The sequence below is a fragment of the Pygoscelis adeliae genome, unplaced genomic scaffold (assembly GCF_000699105.1).
Source record: "Pygoscelis adeliae isolate BGI_AS28 unplaced genomic scaffold, ASM69910v1 Scaffold47, whole genome shotgun sequence".
Classification (NCBI taxonomy): Eukaryota; Metazoa; Chordata; class Aves; order Sphenisciformes; family Spheniscidae; genus Pygoscelis; species Pygoscelis adeliae.
The window spans coordinates 760,975-779,807 of NW_008825255.1; the positions used below are offsets into that span (position 1 = coordinate 760,975).

The following is an 18,833-nucleotide window of genomic DNA, read 5'->3' on the forward strand; positions in this document are numbered from 1 at the left end:
TCCAAGTAGCCTGAGCTTCTGTAGAAGTCATAGTGACAATAAGGCACAGTTCTGAAGTAAACAAGCCCCTTTTCTTCTCCTCCCTAGATTATTTCAGTTTCTGAAAATAAGCACGTTATGAAAAAAAGAAACACTGAAACATACACCAATTATAGCACTCCATAGAAATCTCAACTTTGATAATAATAGTGAACAAAAGGACAATTTTTGTAAATCCATAAAATTGTTGTGTGGTCTTTTTTGCCTTTTTTTTTTTTGGTAGCGGGGTCTGCTTGAAGTTCTCTATGATATATTTCGTCTTCCTCTCCCTGTTATCGCAGAAGAATTTATTGAGGCACTTCTCAGTGTAGGTAAGTATTTAGAACCAGTTCATGTAAGAATTCTGTCTGTTAAGCTCTTCTACAAATTTGAACCCTTCACTGTCTCCTCTATATTGTAAATTACGTCAATATTAACTGTTTCATCACTGAATTCATTGGGTGCTCTGAAGTCCTGTTTAAAATTCTTTTATCAGCTGTTATATGTTCTAAGTTTGATAAAAGATCAGCAGTGGAGCATAATGGAGCATTTACAAAAAAGACTGTGTAAACACATTGATACAAATTAGACTTCTTTCAAGTGTTAGAAGCATTAGTAATGTAGGAGTGCTAGTGAATGTTACAGAAAAGTTATTAAACAGAGTCTTTTCTTTATATTGTGTATCTGCTAGCTATCTCCACTGCACTTTAGCAGACTTTTACTTTTCCTAGGGCAAGTGTATGTTTTTTCATGTCTTTATATTCAGCAGAGATAGTCTTTTATCTTTGGAAGTCCTCCTTTGTAAACCCAAGAGTGTCCTCTGCTTTGTCTCACAGTGCAGAAGTATGAGCCCAAAAGGAGCAAGTTTCAGCCTTTAATGTTCCAGCAATTCTCTTCTCCAAACTCTGGTTATAAATGTTTTGTTATGCAGTCGATTATAAAAGCTTAATCCTTGTTCTACGTTTATAAGTAAGGAAATCATTCTTTGTTGCAAACTTGCTACTTTGTGACATATGGATGTACATTTTAAAATTTTAGTTGTTACAATATTTTCTGTTAAACAAGTTTAATGTGTTTATGAATTGGAAATGTCCTTATTTTGGTTGATACTTAGATACAATCTTTGTGCTAGCTTTGAAGTTAGCCTTGCTTTGTTCAGGAGTGTGGATTAGATGACTTGTTAGAGATCCCTTCTGACAAAATGTTCTATAGTTTGAAACCTGAAATAACATTTGTTGGCAAGAACTATTATTCACCTACTGACAACCATTAAAATAACACTATGAAATCCAATGTTATAATTAACCATTGTCCATATTTTCTTTTTCGAGATCCAAGCAGGTTTCAGGACTGCTGGAGACTTTCTGATGGCTTTGTAGCTGCTGAAGCTAAAACTATATTACCCCATCGAGCCAGGTCAAGGTGAGCATTTAAGGAACTTAGTCTAAACCCTTGTTTTTGTTTTGTGGTGGTGTTGACAAAATATTTGTTGTTTTCTCGCAGACACAATAAGAAATTAACTTTCTAAACTGTTTCCATACTTTTTTCTCCTTAGGCCTGATCTCATGGATAATTATTTGGCTTTAGTGCTTTCAGCTTTTATTACCAATGGACTTCTAGAGGTAACTAATGACTTTAAGTTTGAATAGAAGCTTGTTACTTTTTTTCTTACAAACATTAAAATAAGGTGTTATACGTTAAATGTTGTAATAATTTTTTAACTTTTTGAAGGGTCTGGTTGAAGTGATCACGAGTAGTGATGACCACGTATCTGTTAGAGCAACTATCCTTTTAGGAGAACTTTTGCACATGGTAAGTAAAATTTTTTGCTGAGAATAAGTAGTATTAGTAGCTAGTTGTGAACAGATATTTCCTATTATAGCTTTGAATTTGTGTTACGAACTTGGAACATCTACTTTTTGTCAGAATAATGGGTTAATTTACATTAGATCTTTTGGCACTTCATATATTAAAACCAGTATGAATCAATAGTGAGGCTGTTTAGGAAAGTGTTGAAAGTGCTAGGGATTCTGCTCCAAGTATAGTCCTCAGCTCTCACTCTCATCAAGACACTTTCTTGCCTCAGTAGCCAGTTGTATTTTTAAGCTGGAGTTCTGCAAACTCACCCATCAGTTACTGTGTTTGGGAAAAGGACCATTGCTGATTTTTGCTTTTCTTAGAATGATGGTAGCCCTCTGGCAGCATGTTTAGCTTTCTGCCTCACAGGCTAGGCAGATGAAACTTTTTTCATGTTCAGCTTGATGTGGCTGGGGCACTTGATATTATTCATTCAGGCAACTCCAGCTTGGTGGAATGCTCTTTCAGCACTGCCTGTCGGTAGCCCCTGCTACAGAGAAGCTGAAGGGACCTTGCTTCATTCCGCTTCCTTCTACCTAACATATCTTTTACAGTAGCTTCTCTCTCTTAACCTAAACAATTTTGGTATAGAGATGTTATTATTATTGTTTTCCTATGCATTCCAGTGCTAGCTTTCAGCCTCCCAAGGAGCTGTTAGTCATATGTGAAGTGATATGATTTACCTTGCTTGCAAAACAGTTCTTTTATTTTTCACATCCTCTCTTGATGACAAGAACAGCATATGCAGCAGAGCACTTTTTGATCAGTTTTCTTGTGGTTTTTTTAAATCTTTTTTCCAAATAAACTACTTCATAAGAGATGGTAAAATTGTGAAGTACAACTTTGTCTTACAAAAATTTGAATGAGTTACCGGACAGTCTGCATCTTCAAACTATCAACTCATTTCAGTGGTGCTTAATGCTCTAGAAAACAAGATCGCAATCTTCAGATACAGGACTGAGAGTGGTGAGACACTGGAACAGGTTGCCCAGAGAAGCTGTCGATGCCGCATCCCTGAAAGCGTTCAAGGCCAGGTTGGATGGGGCTTTGAGCAACCCGATCTAGTGGAAGGTGTCCCTGCCCATGGCAGTGGGGTTGGAACTAGATGATCTTTAAGGTCCCTTCCAACCTAAACCATTCTGTGATTCTATGATTGCTTATTAATCCATTGATTTACAACATCTCAGCTCAGCAGCATGGGTCACAACCACAACAGATCTGTTCTTCAGTCCCTTCAGTTGTTTTTCTTTAAATAATTGGTGGAATTTCCTGAGTGTTAAGTCAGCCATGTAGTTTAAGAAGAAAATCTGTAATAACATATGCTATTTTCCTGGTTTCTGGAATACTTTTGAATGGGAGTGACTGTTACTGACATTTGAGTATGCTGCAAAGCATAGATACTTTTTGGTTTTCTGAAGAGATGATTCATTAGTCAGAGTTGACTGTTTAGCAAAATACTGAACAAATATTTGTACTTTTATTTCGTTTTAAGAGGTTGAAGTAATTTCTTTATCTTCATTATTCTTTAGTTTCAAAAAATATTTGCAGAACTACATATGTTTCCCAGAATAAAAACAATTAAATGTCTAGTAACTTACGAAACTATGTTAATTAATCAGATTTTTTTTTTTAGCTTAAATTGTATTTCTGATTTTAGATTTTTTTTTTAGTACATATGACATAAGGGTACCTGATGCTTTGCATGTACTTGCATGTTACCACTTAAAAACACCACTGCAAACAATACAGATTAGAAGGCTCTGAAATCTAAAATTGTCTTAAGTTACTTTCAATTGTATTTCAGGTTGATTAGTTAGGTCAAATATTCAAAATGGTATGTGTAATTATTGCTCTGACATTATGCAAAAGGTAGTTTTGTTGTCATGGATTTCTGAAAGTCATGTGAAAAATGGTAGATTCTTCAAATGTTGATCCCAAAGAGGTGGCTGAAAATGTTGTAATAAGTTACTCTAACTGGTCTTTTGTTGTTTTTTAGGCAAACACAATTCTTCCTCATTCTCACAGCCATCACCTGCACTGCTTACCAACGCTAATGAATATGGCAGCATCTTTTGACATCATGAAAGAGAAAAGACTGTAAGAATTTTAAGTTACACTTAAAAGCAAAAATATTTACATCTCCTTTTCCCCTACAGTTGAGTGAAAACCTACATTACAAGTTTTCTGGTGGCTGAAGCCACTGCTGTCTTTATTTAAAAGCAAACAAACGCATGCATATAGAAATCCTCTGTCACACTTACTAGGGAAATAGTTTCTAGTGCATCATTCCAAAAATGTTTACAGTAACAACTTAGAAATTTTGAAATTTTGAAAGAAAGTTTTGATAGTAGATTTCAGAAGACTTTTGCATAGATTGCAAGATTTTTACACAGAATTTTTCTTAAATTAACTCTGAGGCACTGTTTGACCAAGCAACATCCAAGATATGTTCTGTGTGTTTGACCTCTCCGTTATTTCACACTTCTTTTTTGGCATTTTGATACAATTGAGCTTTCAAAACTAAAAAAGCCTGTGCCAATTTTTTTCTTCTGTTGTTTATCTATAGCTAATTAAGTAGTAATAGACCAAATCAGTGAGTCATTATTAGTGTGAGCAAAAGCAAAAATGTAATATTGGGTTTGTTTTTTTTCAACCTTTTCTTCAGAAGAAAATGGTAATTGTAACAACATTAGTTATGTTAAAACTTTGTGGTGCTTTTGTTCAAAGTTTGCACTGATAATTTTTTCAGTTCCATTTAAATATAAGAATGTATGAACAGAAATTTTAAATTTAGTGCAGTATTCTGCAGTGGCATGTAGTTAAGCAGTATTAGGGAACTGTTTGGCAGTCATGGTGCCAATCAGATGAGGTATATTTAGGCATCTGACTCAAAAAAAAAGTTCATAGAAGCTTTTTATTCCTCTTTGAACTAGAAATACCTGAATTTTCAGGATTTTAAAAACCTGTGGGCTTTTTAATTTTATTTTACTTATTTTTTAGAATTTCTCTGTACATCATCTAATCTTGCAATTCAACCTCAGAAGTGCTCTGTTATAAAATACCATCTCCTGGGTACTTCACACAATTTAAACCACCTGAGGAAAGAAGTCAAATAATTTGATAGATTCACATGTCTTTAAAATGTGTTCCTGTAACTCAGAGTTCTTACTTGCATTTCTTTGTAGAAGACTGTTTAAATTGAGTGTATTTTTTCTAATAGGAAATTAGAGGAAATTTTTTTGTTAATTACTCTTGCCATTCCTGATCTGACTTGTCAGATCAGTATTCTGATAAATAGATCATAACTTTCTATTTTGTCTTTCATTGTGTTGTCAGTGATAAATTACAGAATCTTTCTGAACTGCCACTGTGAAATGATAAATGCTGCTTGTAGAGTGCTTCCAAGAAACATAGTGCTCTTCTGCTTTTTAGCTTTGAAGATTTCTTACATGTTGGTAGAAGATTTTGATATGTGAAAACAGTTATTTTTCCAAAAAGGCATATCTGAAACTCTGTCACAGGATATTTCACTTGGTCAAAGCTGTGGATGAGAGGAAGGATGAAGAGCAGAAGGGATATGTTTGTGGATTACCTGCAGTGTTTTTACTTTTTGGCATTTGTGGACATACCTGATAGAGTAGTAAGAATTCCTGGTTTTGTTGGAAGAAAGTGATTTTGTAGAAGTAGTATTTTTTTATTTGGTTGGTCAACACTCTGTGTTGTTTCATACTCTGAAAAACTGTAAGTCCTGTTACAGATTAAATTTACGTAATTTAGATAAGTGACCAAATTCAAAGGTATTTGTTTCTTTGAAGATAATATAAAATAAAGACTTTCCTACCCTATGAGAATTTTTGTTTATGGGGAAGAAAGGTAGACTTAGCTCCTCATTTTTAGACTTCCTTATTTTATTTGCTCAGCAGGGTCGGGTTTTTTTCTGCTACCACTATTTTGTAATTAACTGTTTCTGCCCCTGTGAGCTGTCATTTCTATTACTTCTTATCTTTTCCTGCAAAACTTCTTAGATGCTATTGCTGAACTGTTTAGATATAAAGAGCAGGAAACATAACTACTGATACTCCTGCCACTCTTTGGGGCGGGGTGGGGGGAATTTACAAGAAATCCTTCATTAGTCAAAGTTGAAGCTAGCCCTCTCAACTTTACTGCAGAATGTTGATCTACTGTGATATCTCACAATACTTTTATCAACTTTAAACTTTACAATGTCTTCTGTGAACTGTGATAGACACCACTAATTGCAGAGTAGAAGAAAAGGTATCAATAAGACTCATTCTTCAGTACTAGAAATTCTGAAAGATAATTTTCTGTGTAATTTCAGTACAAGACTGAAGCCTATAGATGTATGACAACTTTAATCAAGAAAATTACTTTCTTCTTATTCGCTTTGGAATTGTTGGTCAGCTCTTTCTTGAGCTATGTTTATTTACTCAGGATATAGCAGTGGTGCTCTTTAGTTGGATAACAGTTGCCAAATACTGACTGTAGTATTTTTTTTTCTATTAGACGAGCAAGTGCTGCACTCAACTGCTTAAAACGTTTTCATGAGATGAAGAAAAGAGGACCTAAACCTTACAGCCTCCATTTAGATCATATTATTCAGAAAGCAATCTCAACGCACCAAAAGAGGGATCAGTACCGTGTGCAGAAAGACATTTTTATTTTAAAGGTATTACCATTATTGATTTTTCAAAACTGAATTTGACTTTGTATTTTGGAGACTTAGATCCTGCCCTCCAAGCTTCACTCTCTCATCTGATTCAGAGCCATTTATGTGATTTCTTTGTAGTATTTTTTTCATTTAATTTGTCTGGTAGGTACTTGTGGATTCTATATTGCATTTCTAGAAATTGAGGAGTGAAATTACAATAATTTTTAGTGCTTTTTGGGACCAATTTGTGATCTCTTACTACTAGATTCTTAATGCAGTACTGTAACCATGCAATTTACTTTCAAATGCAAATTACTGTGGAGCATAGCCCTTTTAATGATTGTTACATGAACAGTAAGTATATCATGTGACAAGACTAAAAAAAATGATGCAAGGAAACTTACTGTAGTTTTTAATGTCTGTATTCCAGGATACAGAAGAAGCACTTGTAATGAATCTTCGAGACAGCCAAGTTCTCAATCATAAAGAGAACCTTGACTGGAATTGGAATCTAATAGGGACCATACTGAAGGTGAGCTTAAAAAGGGCATGGCATTATTTTTATGAAATTGTTTGGGGAAAAAAGTCTCCATTTCACATGTGAGTTTTGACTTTCTAATATTAACTCCATACTACATCCCATAATATTTTTTATTTCAAAAAATTAGAATCTCATGGGTTTAATCAGTGCTGATATAGTCTCTTTGTATACAACCCTTAAACTATATGCAAAAATGCACTACAGTTAAATTCAGATTTCTTAATAAGCATGTATTAAATTTTACGTAACTTTATTTGTATAGAAATAGACTTTACAGAATTAGCTATAATGACTTTAAAGCTGCTAATACTTTAGACTTCAGTCAAAGCTACACAGGGATACTGCCTCATTCAGTTTCATAGCAGATTTTTTTTTGTATAATGTGAGCTGAAGGTTAAGGCTGGCGGTGGGTTATAGATCAAACTTCAGATGCTTAGACTGAGGCACGTCTGAAAACTTCAGTAGTATGCAATCTCATTGTGTGTTTGGAACCAATACAAATACTCCTGTAGCATCAAGTTCATTACAACATTAATTTGTTTTTACAAAATAATGGAAACATCTCTGACAGGGAGGGCAGTATCTTAAATATATTTCATGTGCGACTTTTAAGAGACTGCCTCTTTTTTTTTTAAGCAGAAAACTTTCTTTGAGGAAGAAAACTTTCTGAGCGAGTACTCAGTATAGTCTTTGAACCAAAATAGCTCCTGTCATTCTGTGCATCAAAGCCATCCTTCTGTTGTTACCCCCAAGTAACATTTTCTTACTGTCTTCTTTACTGTGTTGTTATAAAGGTGGTGAAAGTACAAAAAAGGATTAATGGTGACAATCATAATCAAGTTTATCTTTAAAAAAAAACCCAAAACCCTAAATATTTCTGTGCATTTTTTCAGGGACTGATAAACTTGAGAGAGCAAGGATCTGTCTGGAATAAAGACCTGAATACATATATGATAGTAGCTTTGCTCCACCAAATTTCACCGTTTAAAGGCTTTTTACTGCAATTACTAGATTTACTGGATTACTAGCTATCTATGATTATTAATCATAGATATTTTTACATTTGATTCAGAATTAAAGATATTATCAAGAAACTTTTTCAGAATCTCACTGTTAATTAGTCTGTGTAGTACTTTGACAATGGAAGTTTTATGTAGTTGACCACTAAGGTGGTTTTTTTACCTGAAATTTAGGTCAAACTGTCAGTTTCCCTGCTATTTCAGACCTCCCCAGCAGTATATTTTCTAGTGTCCTGTCAAACAGTTGCCAATGTCTCAAAATCAGGGACTTCTGTCTCAGAATGAGAAGTTTCTTTGTTTTCTGATTTGATTCTAACCACTTCCGTTCCTGTTAAACTGCACACCACCAGCATAAACTAAGATAATGTTATCAGAGTGGTCCATCTTTAGTCCTCGAATGAGCCAGGATCCAGATTCCAATGTTTGCAATGTTTGGACTTCACTATCTCATGTGGCTGCTCACCTCCCTCTTGTCTCTGTTGCAGCCTTGCAGCTGTGGAGCATCAGCTTTCTAACCACTTCACTACTTGCATCTCATGTGGTCCCTTACTGCCTTTTTTACTTGCTCAGCTTGCTGTCTAAGCTGCTAAAAGGAGCAAAAGTAGCAGTGGTCAGGATGGAGGAATTGTGACTTTGTCGTTGACAGTAGAGCTTCATACTTTATCTGGCACTGTTACTAGTGTAGTCAGTTTTACTAATCATTAACTAGTGCACTATATGTTTTAATACTAGTGTACCAATTGGAAATGTAGAACTGTATCGCTTAAGTAGGAAAGAAGAATGTTTGATGCACTTTTTTCCATCCCTTCCAAGAAGATACTTACTAGTAGCAACAAAAATAAATCTGAAACCATAGACACAACAGATGGCTGTAAAAACAGAGGAAAATAAAACATGAAGAAAGGATAGATCCAAAAGAGAGTATTATGACTTCATCTGATCCTTCTTAAAACATCTTACGAAGTATCATCAGAGGAGTTTAAATACCATTTTAATAAGCAGTATTTAAGTGAGCTGTAACAGAATAATTATTATTTTTAAAACAAATCTGATTAATAATGAAAACAACAACAAAAAATTATTTCCCTGTTATGCATATCAAAATTTTTTTATTTGCAGAGAAGAAACTGAGCAAAACTTTTTATTTTTCATTAGCTTTTCATAGTTTGCTGTTTTCATTAGAATGGTGGCCTTGTACACATAGCATGCGACCAACATTCCCTGTCCTTCTATAGAAAAAAATCAAATAGTTCTTGGAGCAAGAAGTGTGGGCTTTTCAATAAAATAAGGGTTTTTTATAGGTAACATTAGATGCAAGAAAACTTACACTTCTAATTATTAGGTAAATATAACTATAATAGAAATGAGTAAATTTTAGTGACTAATCAAGGACTGATGTACAACTTTCATATAATGCTATATTTGCTGTTTTTCTAGTGGCCAAATGTAAATCTAAGGAACTATAAAGATGAACAATTGCACAGGTATGTAAAAATTATGTAGACTTCCTTTGAAGAAAGACATTTGGAAAACATGGGTTTTAATATTGCAATAAACTATTCCTTGGATATGTCACATTTCTAAAACTTAATCTATAGATAAGCAGCAAAACTGAAAACTTAGATAATTAGGTTGCAATATTGGCTTTAAATAAACAGATCTTTAAGCTTTAGTGGTTTCTTTTCTATGCACAGATACTTTATGTATTTATTCCCTTAACAAGAATCATACCAGCTTTGCAAACACCCTATTTCATTTTAAACCTTAAAGTGTTACCTTTTTGATATTTCATACATTAGTGTTTGATGTCAGCACTTGACAAATTTTGACAGAATAGGTCTACAGTTGTACATTCATGGAGTTACAGCTTTCATCAAAAACCAAGAGGAAGTTTTTTCTAGTTGCTATTAATGGCAAGGGAAGTATGTGTGACCTGGAGGGGAAAAAAAAAACAAAACAAAAGAAAACCCCACCAAAACGAAAAAAAAGGTACAGCTCTAGTTCCTTTCATGTCTGTTGGCATTAAGACATTTTTATTACTTTTGTGCATGTGTGGTAATAGTGTTACTAATTAGTTCTTGGATGTCTCTTTTAACATGCGTTTCAGAAATTGATTTGATTAAATTATTTTGAAGAGTAGTTCTGTATTGTAGGCATGGAAAGCTACTTCTACATGAATTTGAGGAAAAACCTAAAGCTAAAACGTAGCTGAAAGGCTCACGCTGCTCCATTTTAAATTTTTACTAAAAAGTAATCAGGCTACTTTTATATAGTGTTCTAGCTAAGTGGTAGTCCCATCGTAACCATAGCCATAATTTAATTTTGCATATGTATTTTTTCTGGGTTTTTTTTCTTCCCTAAACATTAATTGCCGATTTGTACTTTGTGGTAAAGGATTATTTTCCAAATCTGGTGGTTTATAAAATTGCTTCTCTAAAGCAATGTCTGCAGTCCCAGCTATGACACCCACACCCACCCCTCTACCTACCTACTTGGGACAGTGTTCCTGTTCCCTGTTTTTGTACTGCGCTCAAGCATTGTTCAGTGCCTAAATAATTTAATTCCAAATAAATTGAGAAAATCTAGGAATGAGTTAGTGTAAAACTTCTACAGTTAGTTGATCCTTTCTGCAGGATTGTGGGGTGGATGCTTTAATGGCTTTAAAATGCTGTTGCTCTTGTTTAATTATAACTAATTAAGCCCCAAATCTCTCTAGTTTCACTGCTGATCATAAAAAAATTTTCAGCCACTTTGTTTTTGAAGTGTAAAGTACATTTAGTTGTCCTTCCATAAGTTTTTTGTTTTGTTTTTTTTTTTTTACTGTTAGTGTTCTTGTGGTGATCTTACAGCTGTTAAAGTGAAATTCCAGATACTTTTGATACAGTTTCCTTCATTTCATAGAGATACAGTTAATGCAATGTATGTATACACATTTATGTGTATATACATACATATATACACACTTAAGTATACACATATATACATACACATGTAAATTTGTTACTATATGTAATATATTTATTGCTAATAACGCAGAATAAAATACATTTCATTTGACAAAATTTAAAGAAGCCCTCAGATTTCCTTATAATTGGTCCTGTGTTTGGAGTTGCGGGTAGTGGCTTACTCTCACTTTTTTAACTGAAGGCTCAGCGCTTTAGTTAAGTCTTCTTAAAGCTTGACATATCTACCTTCAGACAGAACATTCTGTGTTATTTTAAAGCACAAACATGTTTATTTTTTGACTAAGAATTGGTGAGGGGAAGCTCTTTGCTGAAGATTTATTCCTGCAATACAAAACTCAAGCTATATTGCTCACCATGATTTCAAAAAGTCTGAGTGAGAGTCTGCATTTGCAATCAGTGTGTTATGCTTCAGAAATGCTTAAGTGAGGTGAATGAAAATACTGTTGCTGAATAGATATGGCCTTTTCCTGGCAGAACACAAAAATGTATTTTTCACAGTAGTGTTAACTATTATAGCTGAAGAAAACTCATGTCACAGATTCTTTTTTAGCTCTTTGTAAGTCTAGATAGTATAGTCTTTGAAACTCACCACAGGATAAATTACAGCAGAATAAATTATAAGCACTGAGAATGAGAAAGAAGCTATGGCTTCTAAGAGCATAGAGATTTTGAGTTCCTTTGCTTATTTTAAGTCATGGCATAGAAAACCCTTTATAACACACAGTACAGCTGCATCTCTGAAATCGTGTCTGGATAGATTCATTACTGCTACCTGCTACTCTTTTGAAAATTTATTGCCAATAAGCTAATTTAGGGATAATATGTCTTTTCTACCAACATAGTTTTGTACTGTGAGACTGTCCTTGTCATACTGAAAAACAGAAAATTCTTTTTTACTTTCCATAGGTTTGTAAGGAGATTGCTGTATTTTTACAAGCCTAGCAGTAAACTGTATGCCAACCTGGATCTGGACTATGCCAAGGCTAAGCAGCTCACTGTGGTGGGTTGTCAGTTTACTGAATTTCTTCTTGAATCAGAAGAGGTAAGAAATTCTCAGCTACAAGGCTGGAGGTAGAATGAGTAGTGCTTCTGTATGCCACTTGGAGGAAAAACCTTAATTTTAGTAAGGACTTCTCTAGACTTTGGGTGTTAAATCTAAAATGATCAGTGTAATTCAGAAATAGAACTTAAAATTTTGAATTGTCCAGATGACACACTGAGGAAGATGACTGTGTTTAAGTAGAAGTTTTATTAAATACAGCTTTATTAAATGCAACTTAGGGTTTGGAGTTCTTTTTTTATTTTTGCTATGTATATCCTTTCTTTCTCTACCTCCTTTCTTCTTGCGTGCTAAAGACTTCTATGCCTCAGGCCAGAGGAAAATATCATTGAACAGTCCTTTTCTTGGAAAGAATAGAATTGGTCCTAAGATGTCTCCAAGCTAAACTCCTTTTATTTGCCTTGAACCTTTTTCTTTAGTCTGAATTGTGTTTGCCAGCCAGCATGTCTATTTTGTATCTGTATTGTGTTTGTACATTTTAAGAAATTTATTATGGTGGATTTCAGTAAAGAAGAGAGACCCAGTTCTGTTACTAGTAAATGTTATTACTCTTCATTTTGTTAGGATGGACAAGGTTACCTGGAGGAATTGGTTAAAGATATTGTACATTGGCTCAACTCTTCATCAGGAATGAAACCTGAACGTAGTCTTCAAAATAACGGGTTACTAAATACCCTTAGCCAGCACTACTTTCTGTTTTTTGGTACTCTCTCTTGTCACCCTCATGGAGTGAAAATGCTTGAAAAATGTAACGTGTTTCAGTGGTGAGTGTTTTTAGTCTGTTTGAATTGTGCTTATGGGTATAATAGTTACAAAAATTGTAAACTGTGCATGAGGACCACCGTCTGTAAAGCTGAAAACTTTAAAGTTCTTTTGATTTACTTACAAGTAAAGATGCCCAGCTGTGGGGGTTTTTGGTGTTTTCTTGGTTTTTTTTTTAAGAAGGGGTCTTTTAGTCTGTCATTACTGAACAGAGATGGGTGATTATGTCACAAAATAGCTTACTTTTTCCTGTCCAAACCTATCTGACTGAAATCAGTATCAGGAAGGATGATACTGTACTGAAAAGACAGAGAGAAAAAAAACCACAAAACAACAAAACAAAAAACCCCCACAAAACCAAAACAAAACCCACACAAACCGCCAAAAACTCGCAGGTATCATACTGTTAGTGAAATGGGACATTTAAAGGTCATGTAGTCCAACCCCCCTGCAATGAGCAGGGACATCTTCAACTAGATCAGGTTGCTCAGAGCCCCGTCCAACCTGACCTGGAATGTTTCCAGGGATGGGACATCCACCACCTCTCTGGGCAACCTATGCCAGTGTTTCACCACCCTCAGCGTAAAAAATTTCTTCCTTATGTCTAGTCTAAATCTACCCCCCTTTAGTTTAAAGCCATTCCCCCTTGTCCTGTCGCAACAGGCCCTGCTAAAAAGTTTGCCGCCATCTTTTTTCTAAGCCCCCTTTAAGGACTCATAGGCTGCAATAAGGTCTCCCCGAAGCCTTCTCTTCTCTAGGGGAACGCAAGTTTTTACTGGCTTCAGAAAACTTGATTTACAATAAAATCTAGACAGTTAATAGGACTAACCTTATGGTAAGCTTTGTACACAGAACATTTTACAATGAGGAATTGTTCACAGATCTTCATGAGCATTAATTTTTGTACTCATAATCACTAATTAAAGTATGCTGACAAAATTATTACAGAGCAATTATAAAAAATGTTGGTTTGGGTTTTCTCCCAAAGTTTAGTGCATTATTTGGTCCCCATTTGACTCTAATATTTGGTCCCCATTTGACTCTAACAGCTGTAACAGCTTAAAATTACTCGATTTCATATGAGAACTTGCTTTGTATATAGAAATGAAAGTCTAATTCAAAGTACTTAAGTTTAAATTACAAATTGAATAAATAAATGGGTTTGAGTGGTTCAAATACTAATTTTTATTTTCTTCTCCCTCCCCTTCCCCCCCAGTCTTCTTAATCTTTGTTCTTTGAAGAACCAGGATCACTTGTTAAAATTGACTGTTTCTAGTTTGGATTACAGCAGAGATGGGTTAGCAAGAGTCATCCTTTCTAAAATCCTGACAGCAGCTACTGATGTAAGTTCGATTCAACTTATGTGCCATTGTTATTTGCCACTAGACATTTATTTTGTTATTCAAGGTGTATGACTTTATTTTTAAGCTATTCTATATCCAGAAAGATTTTTATTTTTGTATGAAATGAATTGTATTTTGTGAGAAATGAAACTCCTACTCATGTAGCTTTTGAATTTGCTGTGAACTTCACACCATATTTTGTATTTGTGCTCAGGAAATTAAGTCATTCAAATAGAGGTTTCTGTAATGTATGAAGGGAGTTAACGTCTTTAAATGCATAAGCCAAGTGTAACGTTATTGTCGAGGTCAGTAAATCAATTGTGAAGGCATTGTTTTCACAAACAGAAATGTGTGTTTCTAGCAGTAATAAACAGGTTACCTTCCAGTGGTAGATACTGTTTTGATAATGACTGAGGTTACTGTGGTGGCACTGAGTAAAAGCTATAGCTCCTGGAACGAGGGAGTCGTTCAGAAATAGGCATTGGGATTTGTACTTCTGAATCAAAGAAGGTAAGTAGAAAGAAAACACAGACTTCGTAGACTTGGGAAAGGGAGCTCTTGAACTCTTAAGAAAAGAGAAATCAATGAGGTATAACATAGTAGACAAGCAAGCACTGATGTCAGGGAAATGACAATCAGTAAGTTGAAATCTAACTAGAAGAGAACTTCCATTACTTCAGGGAGAGCTATTCCTCTGTCGCCTGGACAAGGCAGAGTATATTCTAGAGTGGATACAAGAGGGAATAAGGTAGATGCTAGCTTTAAATGCCTCATTGTATTTTGGAAGAGGAGAGGGAAGGAAAGAAATTGAGCATATTTCTCTGAGACTATCAGAGATTGATATGATGATATCGGATATGATGATTCTTGTGGGTAAAGAGTGGAGTCTGAAAGTAATGAAGATAGTTGGGGTTGAAGGAATGACTCATTGAAAGAAGAGGGTGAAGGTCCCTACTGAGTATTTTTAAGTAATCTTTCAATGAAGTGATGACTGATATCTCTTCTCCAAAGCTGTTTTATGCCTAGTCTGAGCAAGAAAACAGAAATTATTATGTTGTGAGGACACATGCCTGTGTCTTACACTTCTGACTTCCTGTTAGATGGCTGTCAGTTAAGAGCAATTTAGACTGTGGAACTTCATTTAGCAGTTTCTATTGAGATTTCATGTCAATGGGTACTGCTCCCTGTCCCCTACACCACCTCCCAGCTATTTTTACCTCATTAAAAGGGGCCATACATGGGGGAAGAGCACTCCAACATTTCAGTTTCTTCCAAATGTAGCTAGTTAACAATTAGAAAGTCCAGGCATGGTGTTACAACCTCCTCAATGAAGTGTACAGATACACTAATAATGCGAGGCATTTTATTACGAATTAGTGTTTGTGGTTTAGGTTTGGGGAAAGATTTCTTGATTCTGATATCTAAGGTATGAACACTTAAATTCTATTTTGAGAGAGATACTTCCAAATGTTTTCAAGCATCCAGTGCTTAAACCAGAAGCTTTATGTAGGTAGGAATGGGTTGATCTCTAAAGACCTACTTTTCTACTTTTTTTTTTTTTTCTTAAGCAGGGGTGGGGTGGGAGCCAGAATGTATTCAACTCTGATACAGGTATCACTAGCTGTAAGCAGACTGGCTTGAAAGGGGGTGCAGATACTGTCTGAACATATTGTCCCAAGCATACACAAAGCCAGAAGGCAGTTGAGAGCTACTGCTGCTTTTAGTGATCATAACTAAAAATAGAATTTCCACCTATTTGTAATTAAGCTTAATGAACACTAGGTAGTAAACGTGTCTTGTACTTTGGATGTGAATAGGGTAGACATCACTCTCCGGCACCTTAGAAATTAAGAAAGCTTGTAGAGCCCCCAGGTTTACCCATTCAGTTCTGGTCTGTTTTGGATTGTGGAAAGAGTTAGAGGTCACAATCGCACTGCTGGCATTGCCTTGACTATTTAATGCCAGGCCTTGACAAATGTCGAAGTAGAACTCTTTGGAGAAAGCTAAGAGACATTCTACAGGCTAAAACTTAAGAACGCAAATTTTGGAGCTCAAACCTAAATAATTAGTTTTAAAGCTAGAGATCTTTCTTGCCAGATACACTGATACTTTCTCGCATCCTGATGTCTCAGCCTATGTTAGTAGCCTATGGCTACTGAGTTCTAACGCTTCCATTTCCCAGCCTTGCATTGATGTGTGAATCTAGCAACATTGTCTAGGGAAACAGCAGAGATTAAGTAACTGTCTGTTTTGGCAGTCTCCTGCCAAAATGTAAAAGAATAGAAATTATTAGGATATATCTTCTCAGTGCCAAGCACTGTCTTACTCTATAAGTAAAAGCGTAATCTTTCACATATGTGAACAATGTGGGTCAATAGTCCTTAATATTAAGCGTTAGGTGTGCATTCAGGTATAGCAGGTCTCTAACCATAGCAATGTTCAGAGCTGAGATGTATTGTGAGTTAAATGATACTATTTAGAGTTCAGTGTTGCACTAGATGAGACTGTACTATGATTTTTGTGCGCTGCAATACCATGAGAATCCCTTCAATATTTTCTTTTTTTTTAAAGAATTTGTGATAACACATTTAAGAAATATAAAAAAATTAAATCTTGTTTGTTCATCACAAATGTAAATGAATCTTTTACTATCAGGATACTAAAAGAGAAGGAAAACTTACTGTTTGAACCTCTTAAATGGAGCCTGACTTCCTTCGTGAAACGTACTGAACCCTGAGGGATGGATAAAACTACTTCAGGGTGTTTTGTTTCCTGAATTAGTTGACCTGCTTGGAATTTTTGGAATTCATAGGGAAATACTTTGTATATTTCATCTAAAAGAGGAAGATCACAAATAGAATGGACTGTCTCAGCCAGCAGAAATGGGTCTACATTTGCATCAACAACAGATGATTTCACACTTGGAGAAAATGTATTTACTTCCTTAAGAAATTCTTTTCCTGTTTTACCATGTGCCCAACTGTATATGTTCTTATGGTGGAAACTGAACTGATGGGATTTTGAAGAGGAAATTTCACTGAGTACTACTTGACAAAAAGGCAAAATGTTGACCTGTCGAAGAACCCTGTAGCAATGCTCGGTGTACACAAAATTGCCAGTATTATCTCTTGGACAAAATGCTTGTCTTCAGCGTTTCTGGTGTTGTATGCTCCCAATAGAAGATCAAAGCATAAAAAGCTAATCCAAAGGACAAAACCTTTTGATTATTCTGGTATTAACTGTATCCTTAGGGGTATAAGTGGTATTTCTGAACAACTGCAGTTGGCAAAACTAAAAGTCTCTTCCAGAAATAAAAATATTCATGTGAGGTGGAAATACTTGTCAATTCTGAGAGGATAAGATACTTGAAAGAATATGGAAATACTGAACTGACAGATATTTGCATGGGCAGTTCCACTGACTGAGGAGTAGTTTGGAAGTAGCTCTTTGTAGATGTTAGGGGAAGGTATCTGCCATTTTCTGGGTTTTAGAGTCTGGAATTCTGAAACAGCATCATTGCCAACAGCAAAATAAAATTTACTCCTTCATATTTAGCAAGCATGGTAGGAAAAATTGAAACTTGGCACAGTTTATACCACTCACTGTTCTGTCCCATAAGGAGAATATATTTTTAAATATTACCAGAACTGACAAGTGAACTCTGATACTAAAAAAGAACATGCAGTTCAATTCAAATAAGGCACTTACAAGGCCTTCCACCTTCCCTTTTCAAGGGCTACTGATGAGGATCTCGTAGGATGTGTGGAGCCTGTATAGTAAGCCTCTGGAAGGGTTTGTATTAATTCATAATCAAGAAGACAAATTGTGATTTTGATTCTGTATGCTACCTCTGGCTTCTAAATTCTGTTTAAAAGCAATAAAAATGTGTGGAACTGGACATAATTTCTGAAAAGCTGTGTTTTGTAAGGGAGAACGCCATCTCCAGTGAGGTTTTTTCCCTTTGGAATTTTTAGTGTCGCGAGACGTTTGTTAATGAAATACCTTATTTGTTTATTTCAAAAGCTAAAGATGCTCTTTTTCTTGGGTTAACTGAGGTTATAGCCTCATATACCTTTTAAAGCTACCCAGAGCTGTGAAGCAGGTTTGTTAGCCATTTGCTAATGAGTGCCCCTGAATAAGGAAAAGTAATTTCTGTAGCCAGCTTAGCATTAGAAGGGGAGAGTAGCATTTTGAGGTGACTATATACAATGAAAACATTTACAGAGCAATATCCTTGCAGATCAGTGAAGCAGAAGCACATCTTAACCTACTTCCAGGTGTGCTTTGGTCATTCATGCTAAAGCAAATTCATACTTCCTCAGCTGCCTTTCTGCCAGTTCGTGGTAGAAACAGCAGTGTAGCCAGTGTGTTCTCAAGTGCTGCAGTTCATGACCTAAAATTTTATCTTTATAGGTGGCTAAGGGGTAGACTTATCCTACATCTGCTGGCACCTATGCTGGGGTGTATGTAGTCAGCTAAGTATGGTGACCTCTGACTTGCTTCTTCACTTCTAAGGATCTCAGAGCCCTTTCATAGTAAAAGTAAGAATCTTCTGACAGATTTAGCACAGGGCTTTATCTGTGTTTTTTATGTAGCTG

General features: G+C 35.3%; 1 protein-coding gene across 1 annotated transcript in view; it reads left to right on the forward strand.

Annotated features, from left to right (window-relative positions):
- RICTOR (RPTOR independent companion of MTOR, complex 2) overlaps nt 1–18,833 on the forward strand; it is a 67,708-nt gene that overhangs the window by 25,779 nt on the left and 23,096 nt on the right. Inside the window, exons 10-20 of the mRNA XM_009329431.1 lie at nt 263–350; nt 1,350–1,440; nt 1,574–1,640; nt 1,750–1,830; nt 3,872–3,972; nt 6,400–6,562; nt 6,975–7,076; nt 9,542–9,588; nt 11,977–12,112; nt 12,695–12,894; nt 14,109–14,235. Of these exons, the coding sequence (XP_009327706.1) occupies nt 263–350; nt 1,350–1,440; nt 1,574–1,640; nt 1,750–1,830; nt 3,872–3,972; nt 6,400–6,562; nt 6,975–7,076; nt 9,542–9,588; nt 11,977–12,112; nt 12,695–12,894; nt 14,109–14,235 (1,203 nt within the window). The remainder of the gene's footprint in view (nt 1–262; nt 351–1,349; nt 1,441–1,573; nt 1,641–1,749; nt 1,831–3,871; nt 3,973–6,399; nt 6,563–6,974; nt 7,077–9,541; nt 9,589–11,976; nt 12,113–12,694; nt 12,895–14,108; nt 14,236–18,833) is intronic.